Source organism: Corvus hawaiiensis, chromosome 3 (assembly GCF_020740725.1).
Source record: "Corvus hawaiiensis isolate bCorHaw1 chromosome 3, bCorHaw1.pri.cur, whole genome shotgun sequence".
Classification (NCBI taxonomy): domain Eukaryota; kingdom Metazoa; phylum Chordata; class Aves; order Passeriformes; family Corvidae; genus Corvus; species Corvus hawaiiensis.
Window position 1 is genome coordinate 1,547,812 of NC_063215.1, and position 26,115 is coordinate 1,573,926.

Below are 26,115 nucleotides of genomic sequence, written 5' to 3' on the forward strand. Positions count from 1 at the left end.
TCCGGGAGCTGCCGCATCCCAAGGACGGGAAGGAGGAGGAAAAAAAAAAAAAAAATCCAGAGGGAGAAATCCCAAATTTTCCCGGAAAACCGGACCCGGCCAGGGCGGCTCCTCACCAGTTTATCCAAGAAAGTCACGAAATCCTGGGAAAAGGAGCGGAAAAGGCGATGGGATCCCCTGGGGATCATCCCCGCCCGGCCGCCGCCGTTCCCAGCAGCGCCTCACCTCGCAGATCCGCTCCTGGGAATATTCCGGGATATCTGCCGGGAAAACGGCGTCTCCATGGAGCTCTGGTTTCCATGGAGCGATTCCCGGCATCCAGCCCCTCCTGGGGTTGGTCATTCCAAGCCAAATCCCATCCCGGAATTCCCAGAATTCCCAGCTCACATTCCCGCATCCATCGCCCTCCCAGATTGGCCATTCCCATCCCAGAATTCCCAGAATTCCCAGCTCACATTCCCACATCCATCTCCCACCAGGATTGGTCATTCCAAGCCCATCCCAGAATTCCCGGAATTCCCAGCTCCCATTCCCACATCCATCCCCTCCTGGATTGGCCATTCCCATCCCAGAATTCCCAGAATTCCCAGCTCACATTCCCGCATCCATCTCCCACCAGGATTGGTCATTCCAATCCCATCCCAGAATTCCCACCTCACATTCCCGGCATCCATCCCTTCCTGGGATTGGCCAATCCCATTCCAGAATTCCCAGAATTCCCGGCTCACATTCCCACATCCATCCCCCTCCCAGACTGACCATTCCCATCCCGGAATTCCCAGAATTCCCGGGATTGATTATTCCCATCCCGAAATTCCTGGAATTCCCAGCTCACATTCCCACATCCATCCCCCTCCCAGATTGACCATTCCAAGCCCATCCCATCCCAGAATTCCCAGAATTCCCAGAATTCCCAGCTCCCATTCCCACATCCATCCCCTCCCAGACTGACCATTCCCATCCCGGAATTCCCAGAATTCCCAGCTCACATTCCCGCATCCATCTCCCACCAGGATTGGTCATTCCAATCCCATCCCAGAATTCCCAGCTCACATTCCCGGCATCCATCCCTTCCTGGGATTGGCCATTCCCATCCCGGAATTCCCAGAATTCCCAGCTCACATTCCCACATCCATCCCCCTCCCAGATTGACCATTCCAAGCCCATCCCATCCCAGAATTCCCAGAATTCCCAGCTCCCATTCCCACATCCATCCCCTCCTGGGATTGGTCATTCCCATCCCATCCCACCCCAGAATTCCCAGAATTCCCAGAATTCCCAGCTCACATTCCCACATCCATCCCCCTCCCAGATTGACCATTCCCATCCCAGAATTCCCGGAATTCCTGGAATTCCCAGCTCACATTCCCACATCCATCCCCCTCCCAGATTGACCATTCCCATCCCATCCCATCCCGGAATTCCCAGAATTCCCAGCTCCCATTCCCACATCCATCCCCTCCCAGATTGGCCATTCCCATCCCAGAATTCCCAGAATTCCCAGCTCACATTCCCACATCCATCCCCTCCCAGACTGACCATTCCCATCCCGGAATTCCCAGAATTCCCAGCTCACATTCCCGCATCCATCTCCCACCAGGATTGGTCATTCCAATCCCATCCCAGAATTCCCAGCTCACATTCCCGGCATCCATCCCTTCCTGGGATTGGCCATTCCCATCCCGGAATTCCCAGAATTCCCAGCTCACATTCCCACATCCATCCCCCTCCCAGATTGACCATTCCAAGCCCATCCCATCCCAGAATTCCCAGAATTCCCAGCTCCCATTCCCACATCCATCCCCTCCTGGGATTGGTCATTCCCATCCCATCCCACCCCAGAATTCCCAGAATTCCCAGAATTCCCAGCTCACATTCCCACATCCATCCCCCTCCCAGATTGACCATTCCCATCCCAGAATTCCCGGAATTCCTGGAATTCCCAGCTCACATTCCCACATCCATCCCCCTCCCAGATTGACCATTCCCATCCCATCCCATCCCGGAATTCCCAGAATTCCCAGCTCCCATTCCCACATCCATCCCCTCCCAGATTGGCCATTCCCATCCCAGAATTCCCAGAATTCCCAGCTCACATTCCCGCATCCATCTCCCACCAGGATTGGTCATTCCAATCCCATCCCAGAATTCCCAGCTCCCATTCCCGGCATCCATCCCTTCCTGGGATTGGCCATTCCCATCCCAGAATTCCCAGAATTCCCAGCTCCCATTCCCACATCCATCCCCTCCTGGATTGGCCATTCCCATCCCAGAATTCCCAGAATTCCCAGCTCACATTCCCGCATCCATCTCCCACCAGGATTGGTCATTCCAATCCCATCCCAGAATTTCCAGCTCACATTCCCGGCATCCATCCCTTCCTGGGATTGGCCAATCCCATTCCAGAATTCCCAGAATTCCCAGCTCCCATTCCCACATCCATCCCCCTCCCAGACTGACCATTCCCATCCCGGAATTCCCAGAATTCCCGGGATTGATTATTCCCATCCCAAAATTCCTGGAATTCCCAGCTCACATTCCCACATCCATCCCCCTCCCAGATTGACCATTCCCATCCCATCCCAGAATTCCCAGAATTCCCAGCTCCCATTCCCACATCCATCCCCTCCTGGATTGGCCATTCCCATCCCGGAATTCCCAGAATTCCCAGCTCACATTCCCGCATCCATCTCCCACCAGGATTGGTCATTCCAATCCCATCCCAGAATTCCCACCTCACATTCCCGGCATCCATCCCTTCCTGGGATTGGCCAATCCCATTCCAGAATTCCCAGAATTCCCAGCTCCCATTCCCACATCCATCCCCCTCCCAGATTGACCATTCCCATCCCGGAATTCCCAGAATTCCCGGGATTGATTATTCCCATCCCGAAATTCCTGGAATTCCCAGCTCACATTCCCACATCCATCTCCTCCCAGATTGGCCATTCCCATCCCATCCCAGAATTCCCAGAATTCCCAGCTCCCATTCCCACATCCATCCCCTCCTGGGATTGGCCATTCCCATCCCATCCCATCCCATCCCATCCCATCCCGGAATTCCCAGAATTCCCAGCTCCCATTCCCACATCCATCCCCTCCTGGGATTGGCCATTCCCATCCCATCCCATCCCATCCCATCCCATCCCAGAATTCCCAGAATTCCCAGCTCCCATTCCCACATCCATCCCCTCCTGGGATTGGTCATTCCCATCCCATCCCACCCCAGAATTCCCAGAATTCCCAGAATTCCCAGCTCCCATTCCCACATCCATCCCCCTCCCAGATTGACCATTCCCATCCCAGAATTCCCGGAATTCCTGGAATTCCCAGCTCACATTCCCACATCCATCCCCCTCCCAGATTGACCATTCCCATCCCATCCCATCCCAGAATTCCCAGAATTCCCAGCTCCCATTCCCACATCCATCCCCCTCCCAGATTGACCATTCCCATCCCAGAATTCCCGGAATTCCCAGAATTCCCAGCTCACATTCCCGCATCCATCTCCCACCAGGATTGGTCATTCCAAGCCCAGAATTCCCAGAATTCCCAGCTCCCATTCCCACATCCATCCCCTCCTGGGATTGGTCATTCCCATCCCATCCCACCCCAGAATTCCCAGAATTCCCAGAATTCCCAGCTCACATTCCCACATCCATCCCCCTCCCAGATTGACCATCCCCATCCCAGAATTCCCGGAATTCCCGGAATTCCCAGCTCCCATTCCCACATCCATCCCCCTCCCAGATTGACCATTCCCATCCCGGAATTCCCAGAATTCCCAGCTCCCATTCCCACATCCATCCCTCCCAGATTGGCCATTCCCATCCCGGAATTCCCAGAATTCCCAGCTCCCATTCCCACATCCATCCCTTCCTGGGATTGGCCATTCCCATCCCGGAATTCCCGGAATTCCCGGCTCACCCGCCGGAGCCGTGGATTCCCCGTATCCCTTCATTTCCAGGGCGATCACCCGGAATCCGGCATCGGCCAGCGCCGGGATCTGCCGCGGAGGGAGAGCAGCGCATTCCAAAGGCTGCGCGGACCCCTCCCCCCCCGGATCCCATCCCGGCATTCCCAGGAATTCGGGAAGAGCCTCGGGAACGGCGCCTCCCCCACCCGCCGAATTCCCGAATTCCCGAAATCACCTGGAAGCGCCAGGAGAGCCAGGATTCCGGGAATCCGTGGCACAGGCAGAGCACGGGGCCCTGGCCCAGTTCCACGAAGTGCAGCCGCACTCCCGGCTGGAAAAAAAACCGGGAATTCCTCATGGATCCGGGGCAACCGGAACCCTCCGCCAGGGCCCGCAGCCGGAATGCCGGAATTCCGGAGTGCAGCGCCCCCTTCCGGCCTGGAATTCCAGAGCCCAGCGCCCTTTCCAGCCTGGAATTCCAGAGCCCTCCATCCCCTCCAGCCTGGAATTCCGGAGGCCACCACCTGGAATTCTGGAGCCCTTTCCACCTGCAATTCCAAACCCCATCACCTCTTCCAGCCTGGAATTCCAGAGGCCACCACCTGCTCCAACCCAGAATTCCGGAGCCCCCCATCCCCTTCAGCCTGGAATTCTGGAGCCCATCCCCTGGAATTCCAGAGCCCACCACCCCTTCCAGCCTGGAATTCCAGAGCCCACCACCTGGAATTCTGGAGCCCATCGCCCTTTCCACCTGGAATTCCAAACCCCATCACCCCTTCCAGTCTGGAATTCCAGAGGCCACCACCTCTTCCACCTGGAATTCTGGAGCCCATCCCCTGGAATTCCAGAGCCCACCACCCTCTCCAGCCTGGAATTCCAGAGGCCATGACCTTCTCCAGTCTGGAATTCTGGAGTCCATCCCCTGGAATTCCAGAGCCCCACATCCCCTCCAGCCCAGAATTCCAAATCCCACCACTCCTTCCAGCCTGGAATTCCGGAGCCCATTCCCTGGAATTCCAAATCCCACCACCCTCTCCAGCCTGGTATTCCAGAGCTTCCCACCCCTTCCAGCCCAACATTCCAGATCCCACCACCATCTCCAGCCTGGAATTCCAGAGCCCATCCCCTGGAATTCCAGAGGCCACCAACTGGAATTCTGGAGCCCATTGCCCCTTTCCACCTGGAATTCCAAACCCACCACCCCTTCCAGCCTGGAATTCCAGACCCCACCACCTGCTCCAACCCAGAATTCCAAAGCCCCCCATCCTCTTTCCAGCCTGGAATTCTGGAGCCCATCCCCTGGAATTCCAGAGCCCACCACCCCTTCCAGCCTGGAATTCCAGAGCCCACCACCTGGAATTCTGGAGCCCATCGCCCTTTCCACCTGGAATTCCAAACCCCATCACCCCTTCCAGTCTGGAATTCCAGAGGCCACCACCTCTTCCACCTGGAATTCTGGAGCCCATCCCCTGGAATTCCAGAGCCCACCACCCTCTCCAGCCTGGAATTCCAGAGGCCATGACCTTCTCCAGCCTGGAATTCTGGAGCCCACCACCTGGAATTCCAGAGCCCCACATCCCCTCCAGCCCAGAATTCCAAATCCCACCACTCCTTCCAGCCTGGAATTCCAGACCCCACCACCTGCTCCAACCCAGAATTCCAAAGCCCCCCATCCCCTTTCCAGCCTGGAATTCTGGAGCCCATCCCCTGGAATTCCAGAGGCCACCACCCTCCCAGCCTGGAATTCCAGATCCCACCACCCTCTCCAGCTCAGAATTCCAGAGCTTTCCACCCCTTCCAGCCTGGAATTCCAGATCCCACCATCCTCTCCAGTCTGGAATTCCAGAGCCCCCCATCCCTCTCCAGCCCAGCATTCCCGAGCCTCCCACTCTGCTCCAACCCAGAATTCCAGAGCCCACCACCCCTTCCAGCCTGGAATTCCAGAGCCCACCACCTGGAATTCTGGAGCCCATCGCCCTTTCCACCTGGAATTCCAAACCCACCACCCCTTCCAGTCTGGAATTCCAGTTCCCACCACCTCTTCCACCTGGAATTCCAGAGCCCATCCCCTGGAATTCCAGAGCCCACCACCCTCTCCAGCCTGGAATTCTGGAGCCCATCCCCTGGAATTCCAGATCCCACCATCCTCTCCAGCCTGGAATTCCAGAGCCCCCCATCCCTCTCCAGCCCAGCATTCCCGAGCCTCCCACTCTGCTCCAACCCAGAATTCCAGAGCCCACCACCCCTTCCAGCCTGGAATTCCAGAGCCCACCACCTGGAATTCTGGAGCCCATCCCCTGGAATTCCAGAGGCCACCACCCTCCCAGCCTGGAATTCCAGATCCCACCACCCTCTCCAGCTCAGTATTCCAGAGCTTTCCACCCCTTCCAGCCTGGAATTCCAGAGCCCCCCCATCCCCTCCAGCTCAGCATTCCCGAGCCTCCCACTCTGCTCCAACCCAGAATTCCAGAGCCCACCACTCCTTCCAGCCTGGAATTCTGGAGCCCATTCTCTGGAATTCCAGAGCCCACCACCCTCTCCAGCCGGGTATTCCAGAGCTTCCCACCCCTTCCAGCCCAACATTCCAGATCCCACCACCCCTTCCAGTCTGGAATTCCAGAGGCCACCACCTCTTCCACCTGGAATTCTGGAGCCCATCCCCTGGAATTCCAGACCCCACCACCCTCTCCAGACTGGAATTCCGGAGCCCATCCCCTGGAATTCCAGAGCCCCACAATCCTTCCAGCCCAGCATTCCAGAGCCCATCACCCTCCCAGCCTGGAATTCTGGAGCCCATCCCCTGGAATTCCAGATCCCACCACCCCTTCCAGCCTGGAATTCTGGAGCCCATCCCCTGGAATTCCAGAGCCCCACATCCCCTCCAGCCCAGAATTCCAAATCCCACCACTCCTTCCAGCCTGGAATTCCAGAGCCCATTCCCTGGAATTCCAAATCCCACCACCCTCTCCAGCCTGGAATTCCAGAGGCCACCATCCCCTCCAGCTCAATATTCCAGAGCGTTCCACTCCTTCCAGCCCAACATTCCAGAGCCCACAACCCTTCCAGCCTGGAATTCCAGCTCCCACCACCTGGAATTCCACTCCCCACCACCCTCTCCATTCCCAAAATTCCAAATCCCCCTGGAACACCCGGAGAATTCCCGAAGGCCGCAGCAGCTCCTCCTTCCATTCCCAATCCCGGATCCCCCCCACATTCCCAAAAAACCCCGCGGATCTTCCCGAGCCCCCGGAGCCCTCATTCCGTACCCGGATGGAGACGTATCCGTGCGTGACCCCGGCCGGATCGCACGGAATCGGCAGCGGCTCCTCCTGGCCCAGGAGCTGCGGGATGAGCCAGGAATGAGCTCCTGGAATTCCATGGGATAGCCCACCCGGATGCTGCCGACCCCAGAACCGGATCCCGTCTCTCCCAGCTCTCCAGGAATTATGGAATCATGGAATTCCTTGGAGTCCGGGATGGCCTTCGAGCTCGTTATTCCAACCTTTTGCCGTGGGAAGGGCGAATCCCATTGGAATTCCTGGGAATTCTGGGAATTCCGGGCGGCTTTTTCCCGTACCTGGACCCCGGAGAGTTCCTGCAGCTCCCTGAGGGCGGAGTCGGGGTCCCGGACCAGGATCGTGGCCATTCCCAAATCCCGCGCCGCCGCCAGGTTCTCCGCCTGGTCATCCAGGAGGATCGCCTGGAAAATGCCCCATTCCCAGGGTTTTTTGGGATCAGGGCATGTCCTGAGGTTTCACATTCCCGGGAATCATCCAAGCATTTGTGGGGCTGGAAAATCCCCATTCCCAGGGTTTTTTTGGGATCAGGGCATCTCCTGAGGTTTCCTAATCCTGGGAAAATCCAAGGATTTGTAGGGCTGGAAAATCCCCCCATTCCCAGGGGTTTTTTGGGATTATGGCATCTCCCGAGGTTTCCTAATCCCGGGAACATCCAAGGATTTGGGAGCCTGGAAAATCCCCCCATTCCCAGGGGGTTTTTTGGGATTGTGGCACTTCCTGAGGCTTCAAATCCCTAGGAACATCCAAGGATTCATCCAAGGATTTGGGAGCCTGGAAAATCCCCCCATTCCCAGGGATTTTTGGGATTGTGGCATCTCCTGAGGTTTCAAATCGCTGGGAATCATCCAAGGATTCAATCAAGGATTTGGGAGCCTGGAAAATTCCCCATTCCCAGGGATTTTTGGGATTGTGGCACCTCCTGAGGTTTCAAATCGCTGGGAATCATCCAAGGATTTGTGGGGCTGGAAAATCCCCATTCCCAGGGATTTTTGGGATTGTGGCACTTCCTGAGGGTTCAAATCCCTGGGAATCATCCAAGGATTTTTGGGGCTGGAAAATCCCCCATTCCCAGGGATTTTTGGGATTGTGGCACTTCCTGAGGGTTCAAATCGCTGGGAACATCCAAGGATTTGTAGGGCTGGAAAATCCCTCATTCCCTGTTTTTTTTTGGGATCAGGGCACCTCCTGTGGCCTCACTCCAACGATTCACCCAAGGATTTGTGGGATTGGAAAAACCCCCCATTCCCAGGGTTTTTATGGGATCAGGGCATCTCCTGAGGCTTCAAATCCCTGGGAATCATCCAAGGATTTGTGGGGCTGGAAAATCCCCCATTCCCTGGTTTTTTTTGGGATTGTGGCACTTGCTGAGGTTTCAAATCCCTGGGAATCATCCAAGGATTTGTGGGATTGGAGGAACCCCCCATTCCCAGGGATTTTTTTGGGATCAGGGCACCTCCTGGGGCTTCAAATCCCTGGGAATCATCCAAGGATTCAATCAAGGATTTGGGAGCCTGGAAAATTCCCCATTCCCAGGGATTTTTGGGATTGTGGCACCTCCTGAGGTTTCAAATCCCTGGGAATCATCCAAGGATTTGTAGGGCTGGAAAATCCCTCATTCCCTTTTTTTTTTTTTGGGATCAGGGCACCTCCTGTGGCTTCAATCCAACGATTCACCCAAGGATTTGTGGGATTGGAGGAACCCCCCATTCCCAGGGATTTTTTTGGGATCAGGGCATCTCCTGAGGCTTCAAATCCCTGGGAATCATCCAAGGATTTGTGGGGCTGGAAAATCCCCCCATTCCCTGGGTTTTTTTGGGATTGTGGCACTTCCTGAGGTTTCACATTCCTGGGAATCATCCAAGGATTTGTGGGATTGGAGGAACCCCCCATTCCCAGGGATTTTTTTGGGATTGTGGCACCTCCTGAGGCTTCAAATCCCTGGGAATCATCCAAGGATTTGGGAGCCTGGAAAATCCCCCATTCCCAGGGTTTTTTTTGGGATCGAGGCACCTCCTGAGGTTTCCTAATCCTGGGAACATCCAAGGATCCATCCAAGGATTTGTGGGGCTGGAAAATCCCCCCATTCCCAGCGTTTTTTTGGGATTGTGGCACTTGCTGAGGTTTCACATTCCTGGGAATCATCCAAGGATTTGTGGGATTGGAGGAACCCCCCATTCCCAGGGATTTTTTTGGGATTGTGGCACCTCCTGAGGCTTCAAATCCCTGGGAATCATCCAAGGATTTGGGAGCCTGGAAAATCCCCCCATTCCCAGGGATTTTTGGGATTGTGGCACCTCCTGAGGTTTCAAATCCCTGGGAACATCCAAGGATTTGTGGGGCTGGAAAATCCCCCATTCCCAGGGGTTTTTTTGGGATCGAGGCACCTCCTGTGGCCTCACTCCAACGATTCACCCAAGGATTTGTGGGATGGGAGGAACCCCCCATTCCCAGGGATTTTTTTGGGATTGTGGCATCTCCTGAGGCTTCAAATCCCTGGGATTCATCCAAGGATTCAATCAAGGATTTGGGAGCCTGGAAAATCCCCCATTCCCAGGGATTTTTGGGATTGTGGCACCTCCTGAGGTTTCAAATCCCTGGGAATCATCCAAGGATTTGTGGGGCTGGAAAATCCCCCATTCCCTGTTTTTTTTTTTGGGATCAGGGCACCTCCTGTGGCTTCAATCCAACGATTCACCCAAGGATTTGTGGGATTGGAGGAACCCCCCATTCCCAGGGATTTTTTTTGGGATCAGGGCACCTCCTGAGGCTTCAAATCCCTGGGAATCATCCAAGGATTTGTGGGGCTGGAAAATCCCCCATTCCCAGGGATTTTTTGGGATTGTGGCACTTCCTGAGGGTTCAAATCCCTGGGAATCATCCAAGGATTTGGGAACCTGGAAAATCCCCCATTCCCTGTTTTTTTTTGGGATTGTGGCACTTGCTGAGGTTTCAAATCCCTGGGAATCATCCAAGGATTTGGGAACCTGGAAAATCCCCCATTCCCTGTTTTTTTTTGGGATTGTGGCACTTCCTGAGGGTTCAAATCCCTGGGAATCATCCAAGGATTTGGGAACCTGGAAAATCCCCCATTCCCAGGGTTTTTTTTGGGATTGTGGCACTTGCTGAGGTTTCACATTCCTGGGAATCATCCAAGGATTTGTGGGATTGGAGGAACCCCCCATTCCCAGGGATTTTTTTGGGATTGTGGCATCTCCTGAGGTTTCAAATCCCTGGGAATCATCCAAGGATTTGGGAGCCTGGAAAATTCCCCATTCCCAGGGATTTTTGGGATTGTGGCACCTCCTGAGGCTTCAAATCCCTGGGAATCATCCAAGGATTTGTGGGGCTGGAAAATCCCTCATTCCCTGGGGTTTTTTTTGGGATCAGGGCACCTCCTGAGGCTTCAAATCCCTGGGAACATCCAAGGATTCACCCAAGGATTTGTGGGGCTGGAAAATCCCTCATTCCCTGTTTTTTTTTTTTGGGATCAGGGCACCTCCTGTGGCTTCAATCCAACGATTCATCCAAGGATTTGTGGGATTGGAGGAACCCCCCATTCCCAGGGATTTTTTTTGGGATCAGGGCATCTCCTGAGGCTTCAAATCCCTGGGATTCATCCAAGGATTCAATCAAGGATTTGGGAGCCTGGAAAATCCCCCATTCCCAGGGATTTTTGGGATTGTGGCATCTCCTGAGGCTTCAAATCCCTGGGAATCATCCAAGGATTTGTAGGGCTGGAAAATCCCTCATTCCCTGTTTTTTTTTTTGGGATCAGGGCACCTCCTGTGGCTTCAATCCAACGATTCATCCAAGGATTTGTGGGATTGGAGGAACCCCCCATTCCCAGGGATTTTTTTTGGGATCAGGGCATCTCCTGAGGCTTCAAATCCCTGGGAATCATCCAAGGATTTGTGGGGCAGGAAAATCCCCCATTCCCTGGTTTTTTTTGGGATTGTGGCACTTGCTGAGGTTTCAAATCCCTGGGAATCATCCAAGGATTTGTGGGGCTGGAAAATCCCCCATTCCCTGTTTTTTTTTGGGATTGTGGCACCTCCTGAGGTTTCAAATCCCTGGGAATCATCCAAGGATTTGTGGGGCTGGAAAATCCCCCATTCCCAGGGTTTTTTTTGGGATCGAGGCACCTCCTGAGGTTTCCTAATCCTGGGAACATCCAAGGATCCATCCAAGGATTTGTGGGGCTGGAAAATCCCCCATTCCCAGGGGTTTTTTTGGGATCAGGGCACCTCCTGAGGCTTCAAATCCCTGGGAACATCCAAGGATTCACCCAAGGATTTGTGGGGCTGGAAAATCCCTCATTCCCTGTTTTTTTTTTTTGGGATCAGGGCACCTCCTGTGGCTTCAATCCAACGATTCATCCAAGGATTTGTGGGATTGGAGGAACCCCCCATTCCCAGGGATTTTTTTTGGGATCAGGGCATCTCCTGAGGCTTCAAATCCCTGGGAATCATCCAAGGATTTGTGGGGCTGGAAAATCCCCCATTCCCTGGTTTTTTTTGGGATTGTGGCACTTGCTGAGGTTTCAAATCCCTGGGAATCATCCAAGGATTTGTGGGATGGGAGGAATCCCCCATTCCCAGGGATTTTTTTGGGATCAGGGCACCTCCTGGGGCTTCAAATCCCTGGGATTCATCCAAGGATTCAATCAAGGATTTGGGAGCCTGGAAAATTCCCCATTCCCAGGGATTTTTGGGATTGTGGCACCTCCTGAGGTTTCAAATCCCTGGGAATCATCCAAGGATTTGTAGGGCTGGAAAATCCCTCATTCCCTTTTTTTTTTTTGGGATCAGGGCACCTCCTGTGGCTTCAATCCAACGATTCACCCAAGGATTTGTGGGATTGGAGGAACCCCCCATTCCCAGGGATTTTTTTGGGATCAGGGCGTCTCCTGAGGCTTCAAATCCCTGGGAATCATCCAAGGATTCAATCAAGGATTTGGGAGCCTGGAAAATCCCCCATTCCCAGGGTTTTTTTGGGATTGTGGCACTTCCTGAGGTTTCAAATCCCTGGGAACCATCCAAGGATTTGTAGGGCTGGAAAATCCCCCATTCCCTGTTTTTTTTTTTGGGATCAGGGCACCTCCTGTGGCTTCAATCCAACGATTCATCCAAGGATTTGTGGGATTGGAAAAACCCCCCATTCCCAGGGTTTTTTTGGGATCAGGGCATCTCCTGAGGCTTCAAATCCCTGGGAATCATCCAAGGATTTGGGAACCTGGAAAATCCCCCATTCCCAGGGTTTTTTTTTGGGATCAAGGCACCTCCTGAGGTTTCCTAATCCTGGGAACATCCAAGGATCCATCCAAGGATTTGTGGGGCTGGAAAATCCCCCATTCCCAGGGTTTTTTTGGGATCAGGGCACCTCCTGAGGCTTCAAATCCCTGGGAACATCCAAGGATTCACCCAAGGATTTGTGGGGCTGGAAAATCCCTCATTCCCTGTTTTTTTTTTTTGGGATCAGGGCACCTCCTGTGGCTTCAATCCAACGATTCATCCAAGGATTTGTGGGATTGGAGGAACCCCCCATTCCCAGGGATTTTTTTTGGGATCAGGGCACCTCCTGAGGCTTCAAATCCCTGGGAATCATCCAAGGATTTGTGGGGCTGGAAAATCCCCCCATTCCCTGGTTTTTTTTGGGATTGTGGCACTTGCTGAGGTTTCAAATCCCTGGGAATCATCCAAGGATTTGTGGGGCTGCAAAATCCCCCATTCCCTGTTTTTTTTTGGGATTGTGGCACTTGCTGAGGTTTCAAATCCCTGGGAATCATCCAAGGATTTGTGGGATTGGAGGAACCCCCCATTCCCAGGGATTTTTTTGGGATTGTGGCACCTCCTGAGGCTTCAAATCCCTGGGATTCATCCAAGGATTCAATCAAGGATTTGGGAGCCTGGAAAATCCCCCATTCCCAGGGATTTTTGGGATTGTGGCACCTCCTGAGGTTTCAAATCCCTGGGAATCATCCAAGGATTTGTGGGGCTGGAAAATCCCCCATTCCCAGGGGTTTTTTTGGGATCAGGGCATCTCCTGAGGCTTCAAATCCCTGGGAATCATCCAAGGATTTGTGGGGCTGGAAAATCCCCCATTCCCAGGGGTTTTTTTTTGGGATCAGGGCACCTCCTGAGGCTTCAAATCCCTGGGAATCATCCAAGGATCCATCCAAGGATTTGTGGGATTGGAAAGACCCCCCATTCCCAGGGGTTTTTTTTTGTTGGGATCAGGGCACCTCCTGCGGCTGCGCCTGCAGCGCCTCCAGGGCGTAGGAGTAGATCCCGGGATCCGGTTGGCACATCCCGATCCGGCAGGATTCCAGGACCAGGTCGAAGTGGCGCCGGAGCCGCTCCAGGAGCGCGGCCGCGGCCGATCGGCCGTCGCTGTCGTCCACCCAGTTGTTGGTCAGGACGCAGGTCTTGAATCCTGGGAAAAGCTTGGAATTCTCAGCCCGGAGCGTCGGATTCCGCCTCGTCCTCCTCTCCTCCGCATCCGGGGTTTTCGGAGAGGTTCTCATCCCAGGATTTGGGGGTTCGAGGCTCTCTCCGGAAGAGGATTCCCAGGAGGAGGGCGAGGGATGGGCAGGAGGGTTTGGGATGTCCATAGGGCACATTCCCGGTGGGATCCAGGGATGGGCAGGAGGGTTTGGGATATCCATAGGGGACATTCCCGGTGGGATCCAGGGATGGGCAGGAGGGTTTGGGATGTCCATAGGGGACATTGCCGGTGGGATCCAGGGATGGGCAGGAGGGTTTGGGATATCCATAGGGGACATTCCCGGTGGGATCCAGGGATGGGCAGGAGGGTTTGAGATGTCCATAGGGGACATTGCCGGTGGGATCCAGGGATGGGCAGGAGGGTTTGGGATATCCATAGGGGACATTGCCGGTGGGATCCAGGGATGGGCAGGAGGGTTTGGGATATCCATAGGGGACATTCCCGGTGGGATCCAGGGATGGGCAGGAGGGTTTGGGATGTCCATAGGGCACATTCCCGGTGGGATCCAGGGATGGGCAGGAGGGTTTGGGATATCCATAGGGGACATTCCCGGTGGGATCCAGGGATGGGCAGGAGGGTTTGGGATGTCCATAGGGGACATTCCCGGTGGGATCCAGGGATGGGCAGGAGGGTTTGGGATATCCATAGGGGACATTCCCGGTGGGATCCAGGGATGGGCAGGAGGGTTTGGGATGTCCATAGGGGATATTCCCGGTGGGATCCAGGGATGGACAGGAGGGTTTGGGATATCCATAGGGCACATTCCCGGTGGGATCCAGGGATGGGCAGGAGGGTTTGGGATATCCATAGGGGATATTCCCGGTGGGATCCAGGGATGGGCAGGAGGGTTTGGGATGTCCATAGGGGACATTCCCGGTGGGATCCAGGGATGGGCAGGAGGGTTTGGGATGTCCATAGGGCACATTCCCGGTGGGATCCAGGGATGGGCAGGAGGGTTTGGGATATCCATAGGGGACATTCCCGGTGGGATCCAGGGATGGGCAGGAGGGTTTGGGATATCCATAGGGGACATTCCCGGTGGGATCCAGGGATGGGCAGGAGGGTTTGGGATGTCCATAGGGGACATTCCCGGTGGGATCCAGGGATGGGCAGGAGGGTTTGGGATATCCATAGGGGACATTCCCGGTGGGATCCAGGGATGGGCAGGAGGGTTTGGGATGTCCATAGGGGACATTCCCGGTGGGATCCAGGGATGGGCAGGAGGGTTTGGGATGTCCATAGGGGACATTCCCGGTGGGATCCAGGGATGGGCAGGAGGGTTTGGGATATCCATAGGGGACATTCCCGGTGGGATCCAGGGATGGGCAGGAGGGTTTGGGATATCCATAGGGGACATTCCCGGTGGGATCCAGGGATGGGCAGGAGGGTTTGGGATATCCATAGGGGACATTCCCGGTGGGATCCAGGGATGGGCAGGAGGGTTTGGGATATCCATAGGGGACATTGCCGGTGGGATCCAGGGATGGGCAGGAGGGTTTGGGATATCCATAGGGGACATTCCCGGTGGGATCCAGGGATGGGCAGGAGGGTTTGGGATATCCATAGGGGGCATTGCCGGTGGGATCCAGGGATGGGCAGGAGGGTTTGGGATATCCATAGGGGACATTCCCGGTGGGATCGAGGCGGAGGTTGGGAATGTGGAGATGGGGAGGGCAGAGTTGGGGGGATGGAACAGGAGGGACCTGGTGGTGGGAATGGTCTGGATTCCATAGGGGGAGTGACCAGGATTCCATAGGGGAGTGACCAGGACCTTGTGGTGGAACCAACCAGGACCTTGTCCCGTGCCCAACCAGGACCTGGCACTGGAGAACCAACCACAACCCCATGGTGGGACCAACCAGGACCTGGGGCTGGAACCAACTGGGATCTCATGGTGGGACCCAACCAGGACCTGGGGCTGGAACCAACTGGGATCTCATGGTGGGACCCACCAGGACCTTGTGCTGGAACCAACCAGGACCTGGCACTGGAGAACCAACCACAGCTCCATGGTGGGACCAACCAGGACCTGGCACTGGAGAACCAACCACAACTCCAGGGTGGAACCAACCAGGACCTGGGGCTGGAACCAACCACAACTCCATGGTGGGACCAACCAGGACCTGGGGCTGGAACCAACCACAACTCCAGGGTGGAACCAACCAGGACCTGGGGCTGGAACCAACCACAACTCCATGGTGGGACCAACCAGGACCTGGGGCTTGAACCAACCACAACTCCAGGGTGGAACCAACCAGGACCTTGTGCTGAGACCAACCACAACTCCAGGGTGGAACCAACCAGGACCTTGTGCTGAGACCAACCACAACTCCATGGTGGGACCAACCAGGACCTGGGGCTGGAACCAACTGGGATCTCATGGTGGGACCCACCAGGACCTTGTGCTGGAACCAACCAGGACCTGGCACTGGAACCAACCACAACTCCATGGTGGGACCCACCAGGACCTTGTCCTTGGACCAACCAGGACCTGGTGCTGGAACCAACCACAACCCCATGGTGGGACCAACCAGGACCTTGTCCTGAGACCAACCAGAACTTCATGGTGGGACCCACCAGGACTTTATGGTGGAACCAACCGGGACCTTGTGCTGTGCCCAACCAGGACCTGGCACTGGAACCAACCACAACTCCAGGGTGGAACCAACCAGGACCTTGTGCTGAGACCAACCAGAACTCCATGGTGGGACCCACCAGGACCTGGGGCTGGAACCAACTGGGATCTCATGGTGGAACCAACCAGGACCTTGTGCTGTGCCCAACCAGGACCTGGGGCTGGAACCCACTGGGATCTCATGGTGGAACCAACCAGGACCTTGTGCTGGAACCAGCCAGGACCCCAACGATGGCCCCTCCCTGGTGGCCTCTCCCATTCTCCATCCCAGCATTCCCAGCATTCCCAGCATTCCCAGCATTCCAGACCCACCATTCCAGCGCAGGATCCCGGCCACCCTCAGCACGCGGACGTCGACGCTGCCCTGAGCCTGCAGGTCCTGGAAGGGCCGAGCGGCGGAAAAGGCGCCGGGAATGGCGATTCCCAAGGAAGAGGCGCGGCGCCGGCAGCCTTCGTCCACCTCGGAAAACAGCTGGAAAAGCCACGGAATGCGGGAGATCTCCCGCTTGGAAAAGCCCTCGGAGGCCACCAAACCCAAGCCGTGGCCACCACAAATCCGTGACCCCAAGGGCCACATCCACAGGGATTGGGATTCCTCCGGGAATGGCCTCATCCCAATGTCTGAGAGGCTTTTCCGGGAAGGACCCGATCCCAAAATCCTCCCTGCGCCGGGAATTTGTCCTTCGGCCTCTCCTTGGGATATTTCTGGCAAAGCAGGTATTAAATTCCAGGCGGGATTGATCCCGTCGCATCTCCCCCCTCAACAACCTCACGGCGTCCTTGGATTATTCCCAAAAAAACCCCGAGCCTGATCCTCCTTCCCTTATCCCAAAAAAACCCCGAGCCTGATCCTCCTTCCCTTTATCCCACAGGATGCTCATTCCCAAAAAAACCCCGAGCCTGATCCTCCCTCCTTGATCCCAAAAAAATCCCGAGCCTGATCCTCCTTCCCTTTATCCCAAAAAACCCCGAGCCTGATCCTCCTTCCCTTATCCCAGAGGATTTTCCAGAGGCTCATTCCCAAAAAACCCCAAGCCTGATCCTCCTTCCCTGACCCCAGAGGATTTTCCAGAGGCTCATTCCCAAAAAATCCCAAGCCTGATCCTCCTTCCCCTTATCCCAAAAAACCCTGAGGGTGATCCTCCTTCCCCAATCCCAGAGGATTTTCCAGAGGATGTTCATTCCCAAAAAAACCCCCAAAAAACCCAGAGGATGCTCCAGAGGCTCATTCCCAAAAAACCCCGAGCCTGATCCTCCTTCCCTTTATCCCAGAGGATGCTCCAGGGGCTCATTCCCAAAAAACCCCGAGCCTGATCCTCCTTCCCCGATCCCAGAGGATTTTCCAGAGGCTCATTCCCAAAAAACCCCAAGCCTGATCCATCCTTCACCCCACAGGATGCTCATTCCCAAAAAATCCCAAGCCTGATCCTCCTTCCCCTTATCCCAAAAAAACCCCGAGCCTGATCCTCCTTCCCCAATCCCAGAGGATTTTCCAGAGGATGTTCATTCCCAAAAAAACCCCCAAAAAACCCAGAGGATGCTCCAGAGGCTCATTCCCAAAAAACCCCGAGCCTGATCCTCCTTCCCTTTATCCCAAAAAACCCCGAGCCTGATCCTCCTTCCCTGATCCCAGAGGATTTTCCAGAGGCTCATTCCCAAAAAACCCCGAGCCTGATCCTCCTTCCCCGATCCCAGAGGATTTTCCAGAGGCTCATTCCCAAAAAAAACCCCAAAAAACCCAGAGGATTTTCCAGAGGCTCATTCCCAAAAAACCCCGAGCCTGATCCTCCTTCCTCTTATCCCAAAAAATCCCGAGCCTGATCCTCCATCCTTTATTCCAGAGGCTCATTCCCAAAAAACCCCGAGCCTGATCCTCCTTCCTTGATCCCAGAGGATGCTCCAGGGGCTCATTCCCAAAAAAACCCCCAAAAAACCCAGAGGATGCTCCAGGGGCTCATTCCCAAAAAACCCCGAGCCTGATCCTCCATCCCTTTATCCCAAAAAACCCCGAGCCTGATCCTCCTTCCCTTATCCCAAAAAACCCCGAGCCTGATCCTCCTTCCCTTATCCCAGAGGATGCTCCAGGGACTCATTCCCAAAAAACCCCGAGCCTGATCCATCCTTTATCCCACAGGATGCTCATTCCCAAAAAATCCCAAGCCTGATCCTCCTTCCCCGATCCCAGAGGATTTTCCAGAGGCTCATTCCCAAAAAAAACCCCAAAAAACCCAGAGGATTTTCCAGAGGCTCATTCCCAAAAAACCCCGAGCCTGATCCTCCTTCCCTGATCCCAGAGGATTTTCCAGACGCTCATTCCCAAAAAAACCCCCAAAAAACCCAGAGGATGCTTCAGGGGCTCATTCCCAAAAAACCCCGAGCCTGATCCTCCTTCCCTTATCCCAAAAAACCCCGAGCCTGATCCTCCATCCCTTTATCCCAGAGGATGCTCCAGGGGCTCATTCCCAAAAAACCCCGAGCCTGATCCTCCTTCCCTTATCCCAAAAAACCCCGAGCCTGATCCTCCATCCCTTTATCCCAGAGGATGCTCCAGGGGCTCATTCCCAAAAAACCCCGAGCCTGATCCTCCTTCCCTTTATCCCAGAGGATTTTCCAGAGGCTCATTCCCAAAAAACCCCGAGCCTGATCCTCCTTCCCTTTATCCCAGAGGATTTTCCAGAGGCTCATTCCCAAAAAACCCCCACACCTGGCTCAAGGTGATTTGTCCCCTCAAGGCTCTGGAATAGGAGCTTTGGGATCCGCCGGAAAGGAGCACATCCCAGAGGAAATTCCTGCCGGGAAAAGTGGGAAAAGCCGCTCAGGATGGAATTTTTGGGGAGGAAAAGCGGGAAAAGCCGCTCAGGATGGAATTTTTGGGCAGAAAAATCAGGAAAAACTGCTCAGGATGGAATTTTTGGGGAGGAAAAGCGGGAAAAGCCGCTCAGGATGGAATTTTTGGGGAGAAAAATCGGGAAAAGCCGCTCAGGATGGAATTTTGGGGAGGAAAAGCGGGAAAAGCCGCTCAGGATGGAATTTTGGGGCAGAAAAGTGGGAAAAGCCGCTCAGGATGGAATTTTGGGGAGGAAAAGCGGGAAAAGCCGCTCAGGATGGAATTTTTGGGCAGAAAAATTGGGAAAAGCCGCTCAGGATGGAATTTTGGGGAGGAAAAGTGGGAAAAGCCGCTCAGGATGGAATTTTGCGGAGAAAAATTGGGAAAAGCCGCTCAGGATGGAATTTTGGGGAGAAAAAATGGGGAAAAGCCGCTCAGGATGGAATTTTGGGGAGGAAAAGCGGGAAAAGCCGCTCAGGATGGAATTTTGGGCAGAAAAGTGGGAAAAGCCGCTCAGGATGGAATTTTGGGGAGGAAAAGCGGGAAAAGCCGCTCAGGATGGAATTTTGGGGAGAAAAATCGGGAAAAGCCGCTCAGGATGGAATTTTTGGGGAGGAAAAGTGGGAAAAGCCGCTCAGGATGGAATTTTGGGGAGGAAAATCGGGAAAAGCCGCTCAGGATGGAATTTTTGGGGAGGAAAAGTGGGAAAAGCCACTCAGGATGGAATTTTGGGGAGGAAAATCGGGAAAAGCCGCTCAGGATGGAATTTTGGGGAGAAAAATTGGGAAAAGCCGCTCAGGATGGAATTCTGGGGAGGAAAATCGGGAAAAGCCGCTCAGGATGGAATTTTGGGGGAGAAAAAGTGGGAAAAGCTGCTCAGGATGGAATTTTTGGGGAGAAAAAGTGGGAAAAGCCGCTCAGGATGGAATTTTTGGGAGGAAAAGTGGGAAAAGCTGCTCAGGATGGAATTTTGGGGAGAAAAATTGGGAAAAGCCGCTCAGGATGGAATTCTGGGGAGGAAAATCGGGAAAAGCCGCTCAGGATGGAATTTTGGGGGAGAAAAAGTGGGAAAAGCCGCTCAGGATGGAATTTTTGGGGCAGAAAAATCGGGAAAAGCCGCTCAGGATGGAATTTTTGGGGAGGAAAAGTGGGAAAAGCCGCTCAGGATGGAATTTTGGGGCAGAAAAATCGGGAAAAACCGCTCAGGATGGAATTTTTGGGCAGAAAAATCAGGAAAAACTGCTCAGGATGGAATTTTTGGGGAGGAAAAGTGGGAAAAGCCACTCAGGATGGAATTTTTGGGGCAGAAAAATCGGGAAAAGCTGCTCAGGATGGAATTTTGGGGAGGAAAATCGGGAAAAGCCGCTCAGGATGGAATTTTTGGGGAGGAAAAGTGGGAAAAGCCGCTCAGGATGGAATTTTGGGGAGGAAAAGTGGGAAAAGCCGCTCAGGATGGAATTTTGGGGAGAAAAATCGGGAAAAGCCGCTCAGGATGGAATTTTTGGGGAGGAAAAGTGGGAAAAGCCGCTCAGGATGGAATTTTTGGGGAGAAAAAGTGGGAAAAGCCGCTCAGGATGGAATTTTTGGGGAGAAAAATCGGGAAAAGCTGCTCAGGATGGAATTTTGGGGAGGAAAAGTGGGAAAAGCTGCTCAGGATGGAATTTTGGGGAGAAAAATTGGGAAAAGCCCGCTTAGGATGGAATTTTTGGGGCAGAAAAAGCGGGAAAAGCCGCTCAGGATGGAATTTTTGGGGAGGAAAAGCGGGAAAAGCCGCTCAGGATGGAATTTTGGGGAGGAAAATCGGGAAAAGCTGCTCAGGATGGAATTTTTGGGAGGAAAAGTGGGAAAAGCTGCTCAGGATGGAATTTTGGGGAGAAAAAGTGGGAAAAGCCGCTCAGGATGGAATTTTTGGGGAGGAAAATTGGGAAAAGCCGCTCAGGATGGAATTTTTGGGAGGAAAAGTGGGAAAAGCCGCTCAGGATGGAATTTTTGGGGAGGAAAAGTGGGAAAAGCTGCTCAGGATGGAATTTTGGGGAGGAAAATCGGGAAAAGCTGCTCAGGATGGAATTTTTGGGAGGAAAAGTGGGAAAAGCTGCTCAGGATGGAATTTTGGGGAGAAAAAGTGGGAAAAGCCGCTCAGGATGGAATTTTTGGGGAGGAAAATTGGGAAAAGCCGCTCAGGATGGAATTTTTGGGAGGAAAAGTGGGAAAAGCTGCTCAGGATGGAATTTTTGGGAGGAAAAGTGGGAAAAGCCACTCAGGATGGAATTTTTGGGAGGAAAAGTGGGAAAAGCTGCTCAGGATGGAATTTTGGGGAGAAAAAGTGGGAAAAGCCGCTCAGGATGGAATTTTTGGGGAGGAAAATTGGGAAAAGCCACTCAGGATGGAATTTTGGGGAGAAAAAGTGGGAAAAGCTGCTCAGGATGGAATTTTGGGGAGGAAAAGCGGGAAAAGCTGCTCAGGGTGGAATTTTTGGGGAGAAAAAGCGGGAAAAGCTGCTCAGGATGGAATTTTCGGGCAGAAAAGTGGGAAAAGCTGCTCAGGATGGAATTTTGGGGAGGAAAAATGGGGAAAAGCCGCTCAGGATGGAATTTTGGGGCAGAAAAGTGGGAAAAGCCACTCAGGATGGAATTTTGGGGAGGAAAAATGGGGAAAAGCCACTCAGGATGGAATTTTTGGGGAGGAAAAGCGGGAAAAGCCGCTCAGGATGGAATTTTGGGGAGGAAAAGCGGGAAAAGCTGCTCAGGATGGAATTTTGGGCAGAAAAAGCGGGAAAAGCCGCTCAGGATGGAATTTTGGGGAGAAAAAATGGGGAAAAGCCGCTCAGGATGGAATTTTGGGGAGGAAAAGTGGGAAAAGCCGCTCAGGATGGAATTTTTGGGGAGAAAAAGTGGGAAAAGCCGCTCAGGATGGAATTTTGGGGAGGAAAAGCAGGAAAAGCCGCTCAGGATGGAATTTTGGGGAGGAAAAGTGGGAAAAGCCGCTCAGGATGGAATTTTTGGGGAGGAAAAGCGGGAAAAGCCGCTCAGGATGGAATTTTTGGGGCAGAAAAATCGGGAAAAACTGCTCAGGATGGAATTTTGGGGAGAAAAATGGGGAAAAGCCGCTCAGGATGGAATTTTGGGGAGGAAAAGTGGGAAAAGCTGCTCAGGATGGAATTTTGGGGGAGAGAAAGTGGGAAAAGCCACTCAGGATGGAATTTTTGGGGAGGAAATGTGGGAAAAGCCGCTCAGGATGGAATTTTTGGGGAAGAAAATCCGGATCCAAGGGCACAGAGCTCTGTCCCCATCCGTCATTCCCAAGACTTTTATTCCCACCGGGAATTTTGCCAGGGATAAGGTGATGAGCGAGGGATTTTGGGAGTTGTAAATCAGGGAGAAACGAGGCCGGGATCGATGGGAATGAATTCCCCGGAGCGATAAATTCCCAAAAAATCGCATCCCAAAAAATCGGCTTCGGCCGTTGCCGTCTTTAATCACCGGGAAAAATCGCTGGGTGGTCCAATTTTTTGGGGGGGAATTTATTATCCCAAGGTTTGATTTTTTTGGGATTTATTATCCCAGGGTTCGATTTTTTGGGGATTTATTATCCCAGGGTTCGATTTTTTTGGGAATTTATTATCCCAGCGCTCCACACCCAGCGGGATCCCCCCTATCCCGCACCCCATATCCACGGAGGGATCCCAAATTTCTCATTCCCGGATTTTTTCTTTTCCCTCCCCAAATTTGCCGCTCCCCCATTCCAAAATCCCCAAAGTTGCGGGCGGGCGCCGCCAACCACAAAATTTACGCGTCGTCTCTATGGTTCACCGGCAGAGCGGCCCTCCATTGAGGCGCGGGCGGGCGCGTTAGGCCAAGCCAGGCCGTGCCAGGCCGAGCCGTGCCAAACCGTGCCAAACCGTGCCAAACCGTGCCAAACCGTGCCAAGCGAGCCGTGCCCTACCTAGGCAAGCCCCATTCCCGCTCGCACGAGCCCAGGAAGTGCTGCAGACCCGGCCCGAACAAAACCCCACCGAGGTCGAAGAGCACCGCCCGCCGCGCCATGGCCGCCGCCGGAACCGGGACTCGAACCCGCGACCTCGACCTTTGGCAGCGCTCAGGCCACGCCCCCTCCACCAAGCCACGCCCCCTCCGCGCCGAGGCCACGCCCCCTCAGTGAAACCACGCCCCCCGTGGGTTCCGGCCCCGCCCCCATTCCCGGTTTGCCCCAAATCCCGGGATTTTCCCCCAAATTGGAGGCGCCGGGAAGGGGCTGGGAGGGGATTTGGGGGTTTTGGGGGGGGTAAAGGGGGATTTTTTGGGGTGCCAGGGGGATTTTTTGGGGTTTAAAGGGGGATTTTTGGGGTCACGGAGGGACTTTTTGGGGTCCCAGGGGGGTTTTGGGGTCACGGAGGGATTTTAGGGGAATCCCGGAGGGATTTTGGGGTCCCACGTGGAATTTGGGGTGGTCCCAGTGGGATTTTTGGGGGTCCCAGAGGGATTTTGGGGATCACAATCGGATTATGGGGTCACTGAAGGATTTTTGGGGTCGCAGGTGGATTTTGGGGTCCCAGTGGGATTTTGGGGTCACGGAGGGATTTTAGGGGGGGGTCAAAATGGGATTTTGGGGAGTCTCGTTGGGATTTTTGGGGTCCCAGAGGGATTTTGGGGATCACAATCGGATTATGGGGTCACTGAAGGATTTTTGGGGTCACATTGGGATTTTGGGGTCCCAGGGGGATTTTTTGGGGTCCCATTGGGATTTTGGGGTCCCAGAGGGATTTTTGGGGAGTCCCAGAGGGATTTTGGGGATCACAATCGGATTATGGGGCCACTGAAGGATTTTTGGGGGTCCCATTGGGATTTTGGGGTCCCAGGGGGATTTTTGGGGTCCCAGTGGGATTTTGGGGGGAGTCAGAATGGGATTTTGGGGAGTCCCATTGGGATTTTTGGGGTCTCAGTGGGATTTTGGGGTCACTGAAGGATTTTGGGAATCCCAGTGGGATTTTGGGGTCACCGAAGGATTTGGGGGTCCCATTGGGATTTTTGGGGGGTCCCAGAGGGATTTTGGGGAGTCTCGTTGGGATTTTTGGGGGGTCCCAGAGGGATTTTGGGGATCACAATCGGATTATGGAGTCACTGAAGGATTTTTGGGGTCCCATTGGGATTTTGGGGTCCCAGGGGGATTTTTGGGGTCCCAGTGGGATTTTGGGGGGAGTCAGAATGGGATTTTGGGGAGTCCCATTGGGATTTTTGGGATCCCAGAGGTATTTTGGGGTCCCAGTGGGATTTTGGGGTCACTGAAGGATTTTGGGGTCCCAGAGGGATTTTTGGGGAGTCCCAGAGGGATTTTGGGGATCACAATCGGATTATGGGGTCACTGAAGGATTTTTGGGGTCACATGGGATTTTGGGATCCCAGGGGGATTTTTTGGGGTCCCATTGGATTTTGGGGTCCCAGAGGGATTTTTGGGGAGTCCCAGAGGGATTTTGGGGATCACAATCGGATTATGGGGTCACTGAAGGATTTTTGGGGTCTCATTGGGATTTTTGGGGTCCCAGGGGGATTTTTGGGGTCACATTGGGATTTTGGGGGGGGGGGTCTCAGAGGGATTTTTTGGGGTCTCTGAGGGATTTTGGGGATCACAATCGGATTATGGGGTCACTGAAGGATTTTTGGGGTCACATTGGGATTTTGGGGTCCCAGGGGGATTTTTGGGGTCCCATTGGGATTTTGGGGGGAGTCAGAATGGGATTTTGGGGAGTCCCAGAGGGATTTTTGGGGTCTCAGTGGGATTTTGGGGTCACCGAAGGATTTGGGGGTCCCATTGGGATTTTTGGGGTCCCAGAGGGATTTTGGGGATCACAATCGGATTATGGGGTCACTGAAGGATTTTTGGGGGTCCCATTGGAATTTTGGGGTCCCAGGGGGATTTTGGGGGTTCCCAGTGGGATTTTTGGGGTCCCAGAGGGATTTTTGGGAGTCCCAGAGGGATTTTGGGGATCACAATCGGATTATGGGGTCACTGAAGGATTTTTGGGGTCTCATTGGGATTTTTGGGGTCCCAGGGGGATTTTGGGGATCACAATCGGATTATGGGGTCACTGAAGGATTTTGGGGTCCCATTGGGATTTTGAGGTCGCAGGGGGATTTTTGGGGTCCCAGTGGGATTTTGGGGGGAGTCAGAATGGGATTTTGGGGAGTCCCATTGGGATTTTTAGGGATCCCAGAGGTATTTTGGGGTCCCAGTGGGATTTTGGGGTCACTGAAGGATTTTGGGGTCCCAGAGGGATTTTTGGGGAGTCCCAGAGGGATTTTGGGGATCACAATCGGATTATGGGGTCACTGAAGGATTTTTGGGGTCACATTGGGATTTTGGGATCCCAGGGGGATTTTTTGGGGTCCCATTGGGATTTTGGGGTCCCAGAGGGATTTTTGGGGAGTCCCAGAGGGATTTTGGGGATCACAATCGGATTATGGGGCCACTGAAGGATTTTTGGGGTCTCATTGGGATTTTTGGGGTCCCAGGGGGATTTTTGGGGTCACATTGGGATTTTGGGGGGGGGGGTCTCAGAGGGATTTTTGGGGTCTCTGAGGGATTTTGGGGATCACAATCGGATTATGGGGTCACTGAAGGATTTTTGGGGTCACATTGGGATTTTTGGGGTCCCAGGGGGATTTTTGGGGTCCCATTGGGATTTTGGGGGGAGTCAGAATGGGATTTTGGGGAGTCCCAGAGGGATTTTTGGGGTCTCAGTGGGATTTTGGGGTCACCGAAGGATTTGGGGGTCCCATTGGGATTTTTGGGGTCCCAGAGGGGATTTTGGGGATCACAATCGGATTATGGGGTCACTGAAGGATTTTTGGGGTCCCATTGGAATTTTGGGGTCCCAGGGGGATTTTGGGGGTTCCCAGTGGGATTTTTGGGGTCCCAGAGGGATTTTTGGGGAGTCCCA

General features: G+C 54.0%; 2 protein-coding genes and 2 long non-coding RNA genes across 9 annotated transcripts in view; 1 reads left to right on the forward strand and 3 right to left on the reverse strand.

The window, feature by feature from the left end:
- The window catches only part of EPHX2 (epoxide hydrolase 2), a 29,345-nt gene extending 6,074 nt beyond the window's left edge, over positions 1–23,271 (reverse strand). The window contains exons 1-10 of the mRNA XM_048298361.1: positions 23,124–23,271; positions 19,059–19,143; positions 16,667–16,826; positions 13,457–13,647; positions 7,494–7,616; positions 7,183–7,257; positions 4,152–4,247; positions 3,928–4,006; positions 226–260; positions 3–143 (exon numbers count right to left, since the gene is read on the reverse strand). Coding sequence (XP_048154318.1) covers positions 3–143; positions 226–260; positions 3,928–4,006; positions 4,152–4,247; positions 7,183–7,257; positions 7,494–7,616; positions 13,457–13,647; positions 16,667–16,826; positions 19,059–19,143; positions 23,124–23,224 — 1,086 coding nt within the window. The 5' untranslated portion in view covers positions 23,225–23,271. The remainder of the gene's footprint in view (positions 1–2; positions 144–225; positions 261–3,927; positions 4,007–4,151; positions 4,248–7,182; positions 7,258–7,493; positions 7,617–13,456; positions 13,648–16,666; positions 16,827–19,058; positions 19,144–23,123) is intronic.
- On the reverse strand, positions 4,257–6,012 carry LOC125323949 (glycine-rich cell wall structural protein 1-like). Of its 5 annotated transcripts, XM_048299342.1 has the most exons (5): positions 5,323–5,950; positions 5,150–5,269; positions 4,690–4,721; positions 4,487–4,518; positions 4,257–4,440 (listed from the first exon to the last, which is right to left on the reverse strand). In XM_048299342.1, exons 1-5 carry the CDS (start codon positions 5,887–5,889, stop codon positions 4,271–4,273), a joined length of 921 nt encoding a protein of 306 aa, XP_048155299.1. In that variant the 5' UTR covers positions 5,890–5,950; the 3' UTR covers positions 4,257–4,270. The 5 variants fall into 5 exon arrangements, 3 of the variants coding, with proteins under 3 accessions (XP_048155299.1, XP_048155298.1, XP_048155296.1); XM_048299341.1 differs by lacking the exon at positions 4,690–4,721 and having other exon boundaries at positions 4,487–4,636; positions 5,118–5,354; positions 5,526–5,950; XR_007202721.1 differs by lacking the exons at positions 4,257–4,440; positions 4,487–4,518; positions 4,690–4,721; positions 5,150–5,269 and adding exons at positions 4,861–4,902; positions 5,964–6,012 and having other exon boundaries at positions 5,301–5,332; positions 5,364–5,848.
- LOC125323950 lies at positions 8,892–12,930 on the reverse strand. Its single transcript, XR_007202722.1, has 3 exons — positions 12,790–12,930; positions 12,494–12,594; positions 8,892–9,599 (listed from the first exon to the last, which is right to left on the reverse strand). It is a non-coding gene; the product is annotated as an uncharacterized LOC125323950 (long non-coding RNA).
- LOC125323951 lies at positions 9,022–13,039 on the forward strand. Of its 2 annotated transcripts, none has more exons than XR_007202724.1 (3): positions 9,022–9,050; positions 12,127–12,228; positions 12,979–13,039. It is a non-coding gene; the product is annotated as an uncharacterized LOC125323951 (long non-coding RNA). The 2 variants fall into 2 exon arrangements; XR_007202723.1 differs by lacking the exon at positions 9,022–9,050 and adding an exon at positions 11,886–11,945.
- Positions 23,272–26,115: the final 2,844 nt, after the last annotated feature.

Coding starts and splice junctions, on each gene's coding strand:
- LOC125323949 (XM_048299339.1), bottom strand. CDS start 5,889: ATGGGCTCCAGAATTCCAGGTGGTGGGCTCTGGAATTCCAGGCTGGAA. Junction 4,637..5,117: donor GGAATTCCAGGCTGGAAGGG/GTGGTGGGTTTG, acceptor CCAGAATTCCAG/GTGGTGGGCTCTGGAATTCC. Junction 4,441..4,486: donor GGAATTCCAGGCTGGAAGAG/GTGATGGGGTTT, acceptor CCAGAATTCCAG/GTGGTGGCCTCCGGAATTCC.